Genomic DNA, 13,902 nt, shown 5'->3' on the forward strand with positions numbered 1-13,902 from the left:
AATTACAAATTGTTACGAGTTACAATAATAACATAAGATAGTTAAAAAGCTGCTATATTCGATCTGTTATAAAAGGGGGGAAAATACAACAAATCATCTGGAAAAAAAAATGACTTGATATTACATGAACTTTCACATAACACAAGAATGATCGATCATTTGGTTTAGGGTTTGGATCATCTTCCAGTAAAATTAAATACACCACTGAAAACCTGGCTGTTGCCACCCAGTGTTGCTTCCCACTTGATCGAAGATGTCGCAATCTGTGAGAGCATCACAACAATCTCCCTCATCTCTGGCCTCTCCACTGCTTCTTCACTCAAACACCATTCTGCAATTTCTGCCATCTGCAACAATAGTAGTGATTTGACTCTTTTGTTGTGTCAATGTGTGATTCGTCGGAATGACTCCTTAACTGTAAGGAGTCGAGCAATGTTTAAACATTAAAGACAAAGGAGCATGGACTGCGAATAAATGTGTGTGAAATCATTAGAGCACCTGGAATATGTCCTCCATAGGATAGTTTCTTATGAGGTTTCCATCTGTGGCAGCCTCTAAAGCTGCTTCTGGATGATCATCCTGGAACACCTTTTTTATCCGATAAAATGTGCAGCAAATCAATCAAATTCAGATTGTTCTACTAGTGAGTGATATGCATTGGTCTTTTTGTTCAAGATTCGGTTGGAACTTACGACTGTAATTAAGGATTTCATCTTCCCAGGCTCTCGATTGTCACGGAAAAGTGCATGTTGGCCTGTGATCAGCTCTGCTAGTACACTCCAAATGCGAATACATCTGTTTTGTGAGTCATCTGGAGTTCCTTCACGGATCTTTCATAAACACAGACACAGTAAGATATACGAAAAACTGGGACAAGCTTTGCTTCCTTGTGAAGGTAAACCCTAATGAAACTTACTCTGGGGGAAGATAACCCGGTGTTCCAACCAACCGTGTCGCTATAACATCTTCTTCATTTGTTCTTCCAACAAGCTTTGCCAAACCAAAATCTGCTACCTACAGAAAATGGATTTTTAAGCTACTAATTAAAAGCATGAAGTAATCATCTAATAATTCAGTGAACTTCAATAAAAATGGATGGATTCATATTTTAGGTATACCTTTGCTCTGAGCCCCTCGTCGAGTGGAATGTTACTCGTCTTTATATCACGGTGCACATATTGCGCTTTTGTGTGGTCATGAATGTATTCAATACCTTTTGCAGTGTCCAGTGCAATTTGTGTTCTTGCAGTCCAAGTAAGTGGCTGGTGACCTGGTTTAATATGTTTGGTTAGCTGCAAATCATTTATCGGCAGTTCAATTAAATCTCCCCGTGTAAACGCTTCACTAAAGATATGTGCATGCAATGGTTCAAGTACCTTTCAGTAGCAGATTGTGAAGATGTTCGCTCAGCAATCCATTCTGGACATACTCATAGACCAGGTAGAGGTGGTCATCTCCAGTGGCATACCCCAAAAGTTCCACCTAAAACAGATATATTTACACAAGTGATTCATGTACTCGAAGCACTTTTTTCGCACCATGTTAGAGGTCAACTTATTCAGAAATGATCAATCACTCACGACATTAATGTGATGGATCTTGCATAAGACCTTTAGCTCTGCAAAGAATTCTTTGGTACTATTAGACCTCGTCTTCTTTATGGCAACCTCCTGAAAGTTGAATATATATAGCTTAGTTTCATAACATTTTTCGGGTAGAAATGGAGAAAACATGTGGGATTCCTGCCATATACCTTCCTTATTACTCCAAAGAACACGCTACCATATCCACTGACACGCCCCGATCCCGATATTCCCCGAATACCAGGATAGGCACATGTTGGCTGACACCCGAGGGTGACGAAAGCCATTTGTTGAGTGCAAATGCTAAGAATAAGGAATAGATAAGACTTATAAATATAAAAGAATCAAGAATATGCATTTAATGAACATGTTAAGAGCATACGACTAACTAGAACATCGAAAGAAATAATATAAAATTTAATGAAACAAAGGATGGGTCCTGCACCGAGAGGACTCGAAGATGTCAATGCGGAAGTGTCTGGATGCTGGGATTGTATGTCTCGATTCTAAGTCCTGAAGGGGGCGAAAACAAATATGAGTGGACCAATTTGATATATACATAGTAAAACAGTTATCAACGTACTAACCCCAGGTTTTATGAAAACACATATATATCATGATAAACATCGGTTTTCCGAAACCTAGCATGTTGTGCAATATCTCAAATCATAACTTTTATAAATAATAATCACTAGTGAATTGTCCGATAACCCCTAGGCCCCATGCCGGCTATCCGTCTCTAAGCAGACAGTCAGAGGAAAATACACTTCAGGCCCCATGCCAGCTCCCCATCCCTGTGCTAAATAGCCAGAGGAAACACACTCCAAGCCCTATGCCAACACCAAACCGTCGCCCGGGACGGACCAGAATCTATCCCTACGTCCCGTAGCGGAAATGACCACTAGGTAAGTACAAAACCATTGAACATATATATATTGAAAAACAACTTTATAGTATAAAGTCATCAATCATCTATACTATAAAGAAGTGTTCGAAACATGTTCTAAATATCATATCGTCATCCATCAAATATTCTATAAGAACACGGGTTATAGGAAAAATAGTAATAATTCAAACTAGTCTCAATAAGTATGTTATCTCAAAGCGTTTCATAGAACATAATCATCAAATCATGCTTTTCATATATGCATTTCTACTATCAAAACATGTATTTTTAGAAGGGGTCCACTCACACATACTTGGCCGCCGAAGAGCTACGCAAACTAGCAACCACGGAAACGTCACAAATATTGCCCCTAAGCACATAAATGGTCTAATTAATAAAATTATATAATAGCAATTGAATTTGGGAAAACGGATGTCGGAAACGGATCAGAACGTCGAATTACTCTAAGAATAAGAAGGGTCCCGGTTAAATTTCGTAAAAGCTAATAGAATATTCCAAAGAATATTTCGTGCCCTGACGGAATATTCTCTGATAGAATATTCCCAAATGAAATATTCCACAAAAGGATTTGAGCCGGCTAGGGTTTAGGGTTGGAAAGATTAAAGGGTTTAGGCTTAGAGTTTTAGGGTGCGTTTGTTGCACCGGACTATCTCGGACTGGACTAGCTTCAGGACTAAGTTGGACTGGCTTATACTAGACTAAAGCAGGACTAATTTAGTGAAGCGTTTGGTGCAGTATCGGATTAGAAGTAGGATAATAAAAATAATAAAATTAATTCTTTTTTTTTCTTTTTCTATTTCTTTTTCCTGCCTGAAACCTCTGTTCTGTCTATTTTTTTCCTTCCAAACTCCATAGATTCCAATCACAACTTTTTTTCATTTCAATTGATAAAGCTCTCCATCCAAATTCCACTACTTGCAACCACATCTTTCTCCTCCATTTGAATCGATAAAGCTCCTAAAACATAAACAATCAAAAATTGAATTTCAATCGACATCGAAATCGAAATCGCAGCTGCGTTCCTTGTATACCCAACAACGACACTCTAATTCGAGCAGGACGAGGAAAGAGTGGGAAAGGACATGATCTGGGTTGGGTCTTGCAGATCGGCTCGACATCGAGGTTGGGTCATGCAGATCGGCTTGGCATCTAGCAGGACTGTGAGGATTTGACGGCAAGGTCCATGCGGGGATGTCAGTGCAAAGATAGAGCAAGGGAGAAAGAGGAAGATCCATGCGGGGAAGGATTGTGAGGATTTGACGGCAAGGTCATGGAGCAGACGACGCGAAGAGCGAACGTCTTAGCAGTCCGCTTCATTTTGGGGGGTCTCACTAAGACCCTCTAGCGAGCTCTCTAGTCGGAACGAGTCCCCTTTAGTCCCACTTAACTTAGTCCCAGCACCTACCAAACATGGGACTGTAGTCCAGTCAAGTCCAGTCCCATTTAATGAGGCCAAACAAACGCACCCTTAGGGTCTAGGATTGGACTTAGGGGTTTAGGGTTTTAGATAAGGCCCAAAGGCCTTGGTTTAAATAAATACAATAAAAACAATTTAAAATAAAGGGGTTTGGGTTTAAACGGGCCTAAGCCCTGGGTTTGGCACGGCCCAAAGGGCCTGGGTTGAGGGTGGTTTTCAGGCCACCCTTTGGCCGGTTTGGTGGTTGATTTTCCACGGCTCATAACTTCTTCGTTACGTATCAAAATCAAGTGATCCAAACATGAAAGTTGTAGTACTCGACGAGATGAAGAGATTGATACCTGCATGCTGGCCAACTCGCCGTGGTTTGGCCGGAAAACGCCTCGAAAGGGGCGGTGCTCGTTGCAAAACTGGGTTTTGGCTAAAGGTTTTGGGAATTTTCAAAGCTTCGTAACTTCTTCGTTACTTAACCAAATTGAGTGATTCAAAGCCAAAATGTAGCTAGAAATGTGGAGAGGAGAATCATACTAAGTGGGGACCGATTGGTAGCCGGAGTTGACCGGAAAATGGCCTGAAATATGGCCAAACGACCACGGTTTATCGATGGAATCTGGGTTTAGCTCCTCCTAGGTGTTTCTTCATAATTTGACATCCAAAACACATCAATGTGGTTAGAAACGAAACATGGGAACCAAAGGGGAAAGTTTAAAAGGTCTTCGAAGCTCACCTACAATGAAGCAAGTCGGGGAGACAATGAACAATGGCTCCGCCACTATCAAGCTTCAGGGTCATTAGTCTGAGCTTCGTGGTAACAAGGTCCAGATGGTGGTGAGTGGTTGCTGTCTGGGTGTACATATGTTTGTGTGTGTGTGTGGAGCTCGGGCAGAAGGAAGGAGAGAGTGCAGAGATAGTTGAGAGAAGAAAGAGGGAAAGAGAGAAGGAGAGAAAGAGTGAGACCGGGAGAGAGAGATGGAAGGCTTGGGCCAGGGACAACAAACAAAAGTGGGCCCCTTGGCACACCTATTAAGACCAAAAAAAAAATTTAAAAGCAAGATAAATTCAAACTTAATGAAAATACAATTTAAATTAGGGATGGGTGTAACATCCACCCTCTCCGATTTTCTTAGTTTCATTGAAGTAACCAGTAGCCTCCTCAATCTCCTCAATCTCCTCAATCTCCTCAAGGCTAAATATGACCGGTCCGTCTGATTCAAAAACTGCCCCATCTATGAAATCAACAATATGGATTTACTGTCATGAGCAGAAATTTCTCTCTTTTCAGGCATATTAACTTGCACAAATTATTACATTAGAGATGCTGCTGGAGTTTCATCTGACCTTCCATGTTTTCTTTATGAGGCAACTGATTATGCAACGAAAAGGATAGGTGAAGAGCCAAGCTTTTCGATACAGCTTTATCCGGAACTTCCACATTTTGTTCCCGTTTTCTTCTCAGATAAAGGATGAAGATCAATGTGCTGACTGAAAGCAATGTCACAGCTAATAAAATTGCAATCAATATTGACCGCTTGTGTCTGAATCCTGATGACCAAAACAAGGGCAACGGTCGATCAACTCCGACAGAAGCTAAACTGTGAATTTTCTAAAATTTTGTGTAAATTTGTGTGTAGGATTACATCAATCGGCAGTGGAAGATTAAAGGAAAATAACTATCAATCCTTGTACATATGAAATATATATGATTTTTAGTAAATTTCGATTTGATTTTGATTCCACGTCAGAAACCCGACAAACTAAAATATGACATATAATGAGTGGTTCCACGGTCCACCACTACTAATTGCATTGAAGCCTTTTGTATAAAATTCTGCACCTGCTCGTATGTGCAGGTGGTTAAGTTGGGACAGTCCGTCTCTTCTATATCTTAACACACAGAAAAATTGATTCTTTACTTGTTTCAAACAGTGGACAGGGATTCTTAGATATTTCAGACAAATGAAATCAACTCATGAAATCTCATACAGAGGTCTCACCTGGCCTTGATGTTCTAAATCCATTCTTTTCCACGGGGACAAACAGCACCCAACCCACAACTATGAACGAAGGATTTTCTGTCGTATTTTTGTTCATATCTTCGATGTTTTTGATCTTCGCAGACAGCAGTGTGCCAATATCCGACACTGTATCAAGCTCCTGAACTGTATATGTCACCACAATCTGAGACTGGCTCTGTACGCAACCGCACGGGATATGGATGGGAAAATCGGCATCTACTTTAAACTTCGGTAGCTCTTCTTTGACAAAGGCTGCCCACTGTAAATCTGCGTTGAGACATCATAAAATGTGTCATACGGTTTCACCTTGTAGGTTGTGTCATAGAAATATCCAACAGTGCCGGATACGTTCTGGCAAGAACAAGGCACACTTATGTGGGAATCTCGTTTCTTCTTGTACTTTATAGGTCTGATTTTGGATGGATAGACGGTGTACAAAGTTGCGATTTCTTTTATCTTCAGATCGATGTTGATGTGGTAGAGCGAGGCGTTACATGTCATGATTTCCACAGAGCAGTTCATAGGGTTAAGGAGAGCAGATTTGATGGATGCATCCGCGGCGAAAACTGCAGGAAATAGAGTCAGAAATAGGGAGAAGAACGTGCAAGGAAGAAGGAGGTGAGGTGAGGCATGGCTATGGGATGGGCGGACTGTCAAAAGATTTCAGAGACCAACTAACCTAACCCACATCTACAAATTGTTTCTAAATCCTAATGAGAGATATGATTTGATGGTTCAAGATTAAGTATCGATGGATATAGATAGATAAAACTAGTGTGTGTGTTCAGTGTAACATACCATGTAGTATACTATTTATAAAAATTGTGAGCCAGTAGCTCATGCACAGTAAGGAAATATTAGAGAGCTTTGCTTTTGCCGTTTGTAGAGCGTGCTTGGCCGTTTGGATTTTGGATTTTCTTTCTTTGTTTCTAATTAACGGAACGGCCGTCCCTTTGGTCTGGATTATGGAAACAGAATATTCTTCGTGAGCAACTAAATATATGCTTATGTTTTAATCTTGTTACTAATCAGAATTATATACCTTCAGAACTCTGCTAAGAGCTAGCTAAGCACTGGTGCGTCCTTTTCCTTCTACCTTAACTGGTGTCGTTCGACTGGGAATTTCCTCGTATAGGCAGCGATACGGAACATTATTATACGTGAGAAAGAAAAGGAAAAGTTTCATCAGGTTGCAACGAAGAGCGAATTAACGTATAATTGGTTAGAGTAAGTAACGATGGAGTTAGGCATTAGCTCGTGGGAGCTATGTTCCGGCTAAGAAAAACCTATTTAGAGACTTTGATGCAAGAAAGTCAATACGACTTTGGGAAGGACGAGAGGGGACGAAGCAGGCTATAATCTATTACATTGGAGCATGCTAAGGTGTTCCAATTTCCAGAGTTGACCTAAGTCACAATCATAGATTAATAAATAAATAAAAGATGGGAAATTTAGTTTAGTTAAGTTGGTTAGAGCAGTGTACTTCTCTCTCCATACTCACATTATAATTTTGATCCCGTAATATTTATATTAGGTTATTTTTTTTAATGTCACTTGAATCATAAAAGAAAAACAAGGAGTAGCACAATAGAGACGCTCTTTCTAAAAATAAGTTAGTTTTAACTTTAACATAGAAAATAAGGAAACTTGTGAAACAAGTATACAATAAGAAAATAGAAAGAAATCGACTTGTTGACTAATTATAAGAAAATATCAAATACCCTAGACATTTGCTATTTTCCCGCCAAAGTTAGAAAACCTTTGCTACTTTTGGACTTTGCTGCCACTCTTGTGACCGGCAAGGGGGCAATAGAAGAAGCAGAGGTGGAAAACAAAGGGAGTTCCAGAGATCGAAAACATTCCGAAAATTCTTTTTTCGGCGAGTAGATATTTTTGTTCTTAGTTTTGGGAGGTTGAAAATAAGCAAAATGCATCCTCTCGCCAAGGAAGGCAGGCAACCATTCACGATTCACTGGTACGTAGTTCTGCTGTGGCATTTGAAATTAAGAAAAGCATTAGCCAGTAATCGCCATTAACCGTATTAATTAACACAAAGACATTATCCGTCGTGTAATGATCAATGCGACAATCTTCTCACCTTATGCATCATCATGGTCATCTTCGTCGTTCCTTGTAGAGATGCAGCTGGAAAAGGCCTCGGAACGGCTTTACATCTAGGGTTTTACAATCGAGGTTGCCCGAAAGTGTAGCAAATTGTGGCCGAAATCGTGTCCAAGACTCACCAGCAAGATTCAAAGCTCCCTGGAGCCCTCATTCGCCTCTTTTCCCATGATTGCTTTGTCAAGGTACGTATAGCAATGTACTATTTATATCATCTAAACTAACGTGCAACACATCTCTAATAGAGGTGAGGTCCACCTACATTGAAGCCTACATGCTCGATTCTCGTACATTGAGGCCCACATGTTTAATTTTCTAGATTAGTCTGACTGTTGCTTTTCGATACAGCTTTATCTGGAACTTCCACATTTTGTTTCGATTTTCTTCTCCGATAAGGGTTAAGGATCAACGTGTTGATTAAAATCAATTACACAGCTAATAAAATGGCAATCAATATTGACCACTTGAGTCTGAATCTTGGACTCGAAGATTTGCTAAGGCCATGATCAAGATCGGAAAATAAATGTTCTCACTCAGAGATGATGGAGAGATAAGGAAAAACTGTAGAACCCTTTAACTAACATTACGATCAATTAGCTTTGTGTAAAAAACAATTGCAAATATATATCCATGTAGTGTATTAAATCCACTCATATTAACGATTGTATATACATATAATATAGAAGAGCCTAACAAATTGTGAAAAAATAACTTTGACCATAATAAACATTCAGGAGCGGGATTGACTTTAGGGTTTTACCGGAAAAAACCATGTGTCTAGACTATTGCAATTTTAACCACCAACAACGAGGCAAAACAGAGGCAAACCTAATTCACTCAGTTGTGTGAAATCATGGAAACTACCAAAACCCCTAACCACGCGGTTTGTGCATTGTATATAATCACAACCCCGTACCATGTATCCGTCGTGGTTGTGGCAAAAAAGAGAGAGAAAAAACAATTCTACTAAGGCTGTGGCATTGCAAGTCACAAGCAGTCATCGATCCTTCTACCATGGAGATAGGCCCTCGTTTAATTACAGCGGCGGTTTTTGCCGTCACCTTGTGTTCCATGATCACTGTTCCTTGTTCGGCAGATGAAGTGAACAACCCGGGGAATGGGTTGCATGTGGGATTTTACGATCGGAAATGTCCCAATTTGGAGGAAATTGTGACTGACGTTGTGGCCAAGGCTGTAGAGACGGACCAAAAGCTTCCTGCTGGCCTCATTCGCCTCTTTTTCCACGATTGCTTTGTGAAGGTATGTGCTTTTTGCGATACAACATAACGCTGCTTGATTTCTTACATGTAATGAACCATTTTCGTCACCTGCAAATTACAATTTTGATTTGTTTGTGATGAAGAATTACTTCTCTAAGATTATTCGTTGATAACAATATTTATTCATGAATGTATAGGGATGCGATGCATCAATTCTGTTGGATTCAACGCCCTCTAACGAGCCCGTAGAGATGCAATCACCGGCCAACGGTGGAATCCGAGGTATCGAAGTCATTGAAGAGATCAAGGCTAGGCTAGAGCAGGAATGCCCGGAAACCGTCTCATGTGCCGACATACTAGCCTTTGCCACACGGGAAGCTGTGGCTTTCTCCGGTTTACCCCGTCACCAAGTCCCCGCTGGACGCCGCGACAGCCGCACTTCCCGTGCCTCCGACGTCATTCTTCCTTCTCCCGCAACACCAATGGACGAGATCATAGACTTCTTCTCCAGAAGAAACTTGACCCCAGAGGAAATGGTCGTCTTGTTTGGCGCGCACTCCATCGGCACCGTCCACTGCAGCTTCTTCGACTATAGGCTGTACAATTTCGCACCAGGTCAGCCGCAAGATCCTTCACTAAACCCAGTATTTGCGGCTGACCTGGCTCAACAGTGCCCTGCACCCAACACATTGCAGGGTGAGGAGGCTGAAAACAAGGTTGTTGACTTAGATACTACACCGCTTGTCCTGGACAATCACTACTACATGAACCTGATACAGGGGAGAGCATTGATGCAATCGGATCAGGCTCTGGCGACCAATCCTCGCACCGGCGCGGAGGTGGCGAAACTGGCTATTAGGTCTGATTCTTGGGCTCGGCAATTTGTTAGGGCCATAATTAAGATGGGGAGAATCAACGTTCTCACTGGGGATGCAGGAGAGATAAGAAAAAATTGTCGGAACTTTAACTAACTCTTAACTAACTAAGATCACATATTTCAGCTCTTAATTTTTAAACACCAATTGTGGATTGGCCTGGGGGAAGCTTGTTGTATGTTTATAATGTAAATCTTAAAACAATTAAGCCAAGATCATCGAACTTCATGATTTTCACATACAAATACAATGTGGAAATACATTAAACAACCAAGCGTACCTTGATCCATCACAACGAACGCTATGAGATCCCAAACGGATTCTGTCAGCAGTGGAGGAAATAGGTGTTCTCTCTCTTGCCTCTATTTGCGCATGAAAACCCTAATCGTGTTTTTTCTATCAAGTGCATCTTAGATAGGTATATGCAATATATATAAGTGAGGCAGAGAGAGGACCCTTTTCTATTTAAAGCCCATAATCAATTACCACCCATCACAGTAATTCAATAGGAAACATTTCTCATAATTTGACCAATAGTATTATTTACAAATAATAATATCCGTTAAACCCTACATATCATATGGACCGTGTCATATGGACCACTTTAGAATATTAAAATATTCTTACTTATAACAATTAATGTACTTGTTAAATGAGCAATTTGTTGATTGATATTTCGGTGTAATCATTGTGAAACAAAACGTGAGATTACCAATTCATTTATGTTACTGCAAATATGATTTTAGCCCTTGAAACTCAAGTTTCTTTACATAAAACCCGACATAGTCTTTTTACTTGAATAAAACCCAATGACTAGGCTCCACATAAGCAAATTCATTAATTTTGTTTGACTTTACACATTTTGCATCTTTCAGATGCCTAAAATACCCTTAATTACAATTTTAATGTAAACATTTAATTCTATGTAGATTTGAAGGGAGGGATTAATGAAAAAAAATGTATTAATGTTTAAATTCATTGTATATTAATATATCATAACAAATTGTATGTTAATGCTTCTGGCAAAAAATAAATAAACATTAATGTTATACTTTCCTTTAAATAAATAAATAAATAACAATTTTAACTTAATCTTGTCATTTTCTTACCAAATGGAAACTGAAAGAGAACTATGGAGTAATTTACATAAAAACATAGGTAAATTATTTGGACATATGTGTTAGTAATAAAATATTCCCAGTATATGTAATAATACATGCAAAATAATTTATCTACAAAATAAAAAAAATGTTATTTGATTCAATATTAATTTATCTACATTTGATATAATAAAGTATAATTGCACATATATATTACTCAAATGTGCCCAATATATGTAATAATGCATGTAAAATTATTTATCTTCAAAATAAAGGTATGTAAATTGATTAAAAAATATATATATATATCTACTACCTTTTTTTTATGAATTTTAATTTACCTTTTTTTTTTGTACAAATGTAATGTACCTACAATATATAATTCCTACTAAAACTAATATACATTTGCACACACACACAAACACACACACACACACATATATATATATATATATATTAGTACTAAAATGTGCCCGGTATATGTAACAATGCTTTAAAAAAAATTATCTACAAAATAAAGGAATGTAATTTGATTGAAAATATAATATATGTACTACTTTTTGTTTATAAATTTCAATTTTTCTTTAAAAAAAAACATATTGTACCTACAATATAATTTACCTATTATTTAATTCTTATAAAAAATTAATTTACTTATACTTTACATATAAATATAGATAAATTATTTTTGACACGCATATATAATAACAAATCAAAATGGCTAATGTATGTAATAATCCGTGTAAAATAATTTACCTACAAAATAAAAGAATGTTAATTGATTCTTGTTTTTTTTTATTTATCAAACAATATTATTTGATGCAAAATAACTGATTATACAAAGGATCCTTTTTTTTTATACAAAAAATATGCCTATAATTGTTTATGAATATGGGTAAATTAATATATATATATATATGTTAATAATATTTATGAAACAAAAAAGGTAAAATTTTCATATGGGGTTAATTGCTAATCATAATTAGGGTGAGTAATAATATTTATTAACATAATTAGGGTTTTGTGGCATAAGTTGTAAATATGTTGTAATAATTGGTTATATATTTATCTACATGGTAGTCTATTTGAAATTTGGGTTTGAAATTTGGGTTTTATTTGAATGTTTAATATTAATTGGGTTTTTGTTTGAAAAATAGGAGTTAGTTTAAAATGTATCACTCAAATAAAAAAGGAGTTAGTTTAACATACAAAATAAGGAAACTTGTGTAACAAGTAAACAACAAGAAAATAGAAAGCAATCGACTTGTGAACATTTGTTAACTAATTACAGGAAAATATTCCAACAAAAAAAATTAAAATATTTGAGCCCTAAACATTTGCTATATTCCGAAATTTTTTTTTTTTTTTTTTTTTTTGGTGAGTCGATATTTTTGTTCTCAGTTTTGGGCAGTTTAAAATAAGCAAAATTCCTACTTCTCACTCCAGCATCCTCTGACCGAGGAAGAAAAGCAACCATTAACCGTATTAATTAACGAACACACACATTATGCTTCGTGTAATGGTCAACGCAATGTACAATCTTCTTCACCTTATGCATCAGCATCGTTCCTTGTACAGAGGCAGCTGGAAAAGGCCTCGGGAAAGGCTCAAATGTAGGGTTTTACAATTACAGATGCCCGAATGTGGAGCAAATTATGGCTGACATCGTGTCCAAGGCTCACCAGTAATATAAAAGCTCCCCCGTGGGCTTTTTATTTAAGGCTCACCAGCATCCTTAGTGGGTTTTTTTTTTATTCATTTGATGACCTGGAAACTTTAAAGGCGTCTCTTTTGGCAACCCTCCTCGCTTAGAGACTTGGGAACTCCCATTATATGCTACTATACTTCGGTACTCAAAAGTTTTATGATTACTTAGTGACTTGGATTTGTCAAGTCCCCAACCGAGATTTCCTCACTCGGGAACTGAGAGGAGCATTGTTTGTCCTATACTTGACCAATTCTGAAATTACAAAGCATCGGTCAACGTCATACCTTCAAGAACCCACTGAGGGGTTCATGCTAAGGCACCCCTACCGAAGCATAAGAATTTTCCTCCAACTAAGAGGTCAATCACAGCACGACACATGTCAATGTCATAATAAAGCTCAAAACATCCCACATCGACTGCGGACAAAAGTTGGAGACTCTCCTCAACTATAAAAGAAGACCATTCTCCTACAATTAATCCCTAATGTCATTATTGTACTTAAACTAGTCATTAGAACACACCAAGGATGATTATGTATTAACCTATGTATTTGTGTAAACTCTTCACTATTAATGAGAACTCCTCTACTCTAGGGTGAACCACATGCATCTTGCGTTTGCTTCTCTATCTCTATCTCTTTACATATTTATCCTCACTAGTGACCGGAGCAACCGAACGAATGTCACAAACTTGACATTTTGCGTTGTTCCAAAATCTTTACTGATTTTGTGCATCAACAAATATAAAAGAGCCTAACAAATTGTGAAAAAAAATATACCTAACCAAAACAAACGATGTTGGAGCAGGACTGACTTTAAGGTTTTACCCGGAAGAAAAAAAAAAAAAAAAAAAGGTCATGTTTCTAGACTATTGCAATTTTAACAACCAACAACGAGGCAAAACAAAGGCGAACCTAATTCACTCAGTTATGTGAAATCATAGAAACTACCAAAACC

At 38.0% G+C, this 13,902-nt stretch overlaps 1 protein-coding gene, 1 long non-coding RNA gene and 1 pseudogene across 5 annotated transcripts; 1 reads left to right on the plus strand and 2 right to left on the minus strand.

The window, feature by feature from the left end:
- Nucleotides 1-176: 176 nt before the first annotated feature.
- LOC103452369 (lysM domain receptor-like kinase 3) lies at nucleotides 177-6,612 on the minus strand (annotated as a pseudogene).
- A 923-nt stretch (nucleotides 6,613-7,535) lies between these two features.
- LOC114819234 (uncharacterized) lies at nucleotides 7,536-8,159 on the minus strand. 2 transcript variants are annotated; one of them, XR_003767803.2, is made up of 2 exons: nucleotides 8,021-8,159; nucleotides 7,536-7,910 (listed from the first exon to the last, which is right to left on the minus strand). It is a non-coding gene; the product is annotated as an uncharacterized lncRNA (long non-coding RNA). The 2 variants fall into 2 exon arrangements; XR_011575142.1 differs by having other exon boundaries at nucleotides 7,536-7,907; nucleotides 8,021-8,158.
- On the plus strand, nucleotides 7,755-10,351 carry LOC103452368 (peroxidase 5-like). Of its 3 annotated transcripts, XM_029090895.2 has the most exons (4): nucleotides 7,755-7,897; nucleotides 8,060-8,228; nucleotides 8,392-9,303; nucleotides 9,461-10,351. In XM_029090895.2, the coding sequence occupies exons 3-4, from the start codon at nucleotides 9,058-9,060 to the stop codon at nucleotides 10,232-10,234; spliced, it is 1,020 nt and encodes a 339-aa protein (XP_028946728.2). In that variant the 5' UTR covers nucleotides 7,755-7,897; nucleotides 8,060-8,228; nucleotides 8,392-9,057; the 3' UTR covers nucleotides 10,235-10,351. The 3 variants fall into 3 exon arrangements, 2 of the variants coding, with proteins under 2 accessions (XP_028946728.2, XP_028946727.2); XR_011575141.1 differs by lacking the exon at nucleotides 7,755-7,897 and having other exon boundaries at nucleotides 8,096-8,228; nucleotides 9,140-9,303; XM_029090894.2 differs by lacking the exon at nucleotides 7,755-7,897 and having other exon boundaries at nucleotides 8,124-8,228; nucleotides 8,778-9,303.
- The last annotated feature ends 3,551 nt before the right edge of the window (nucleotides 10,352-13,902 follow it).

This window comes from Malus domestica, chromosome 13 (assembly GCF_042453785.1).
Source record: "Malus domestica chromosome 13, GDT2T_hap1".
Taxonomy (NCBI): domain Eukaryota; kingdom Viridiplantae; phylum Streptophyta; class Magnoliopsida; order Rosales; family Rosaceae; genus Malus; species Malus domestica.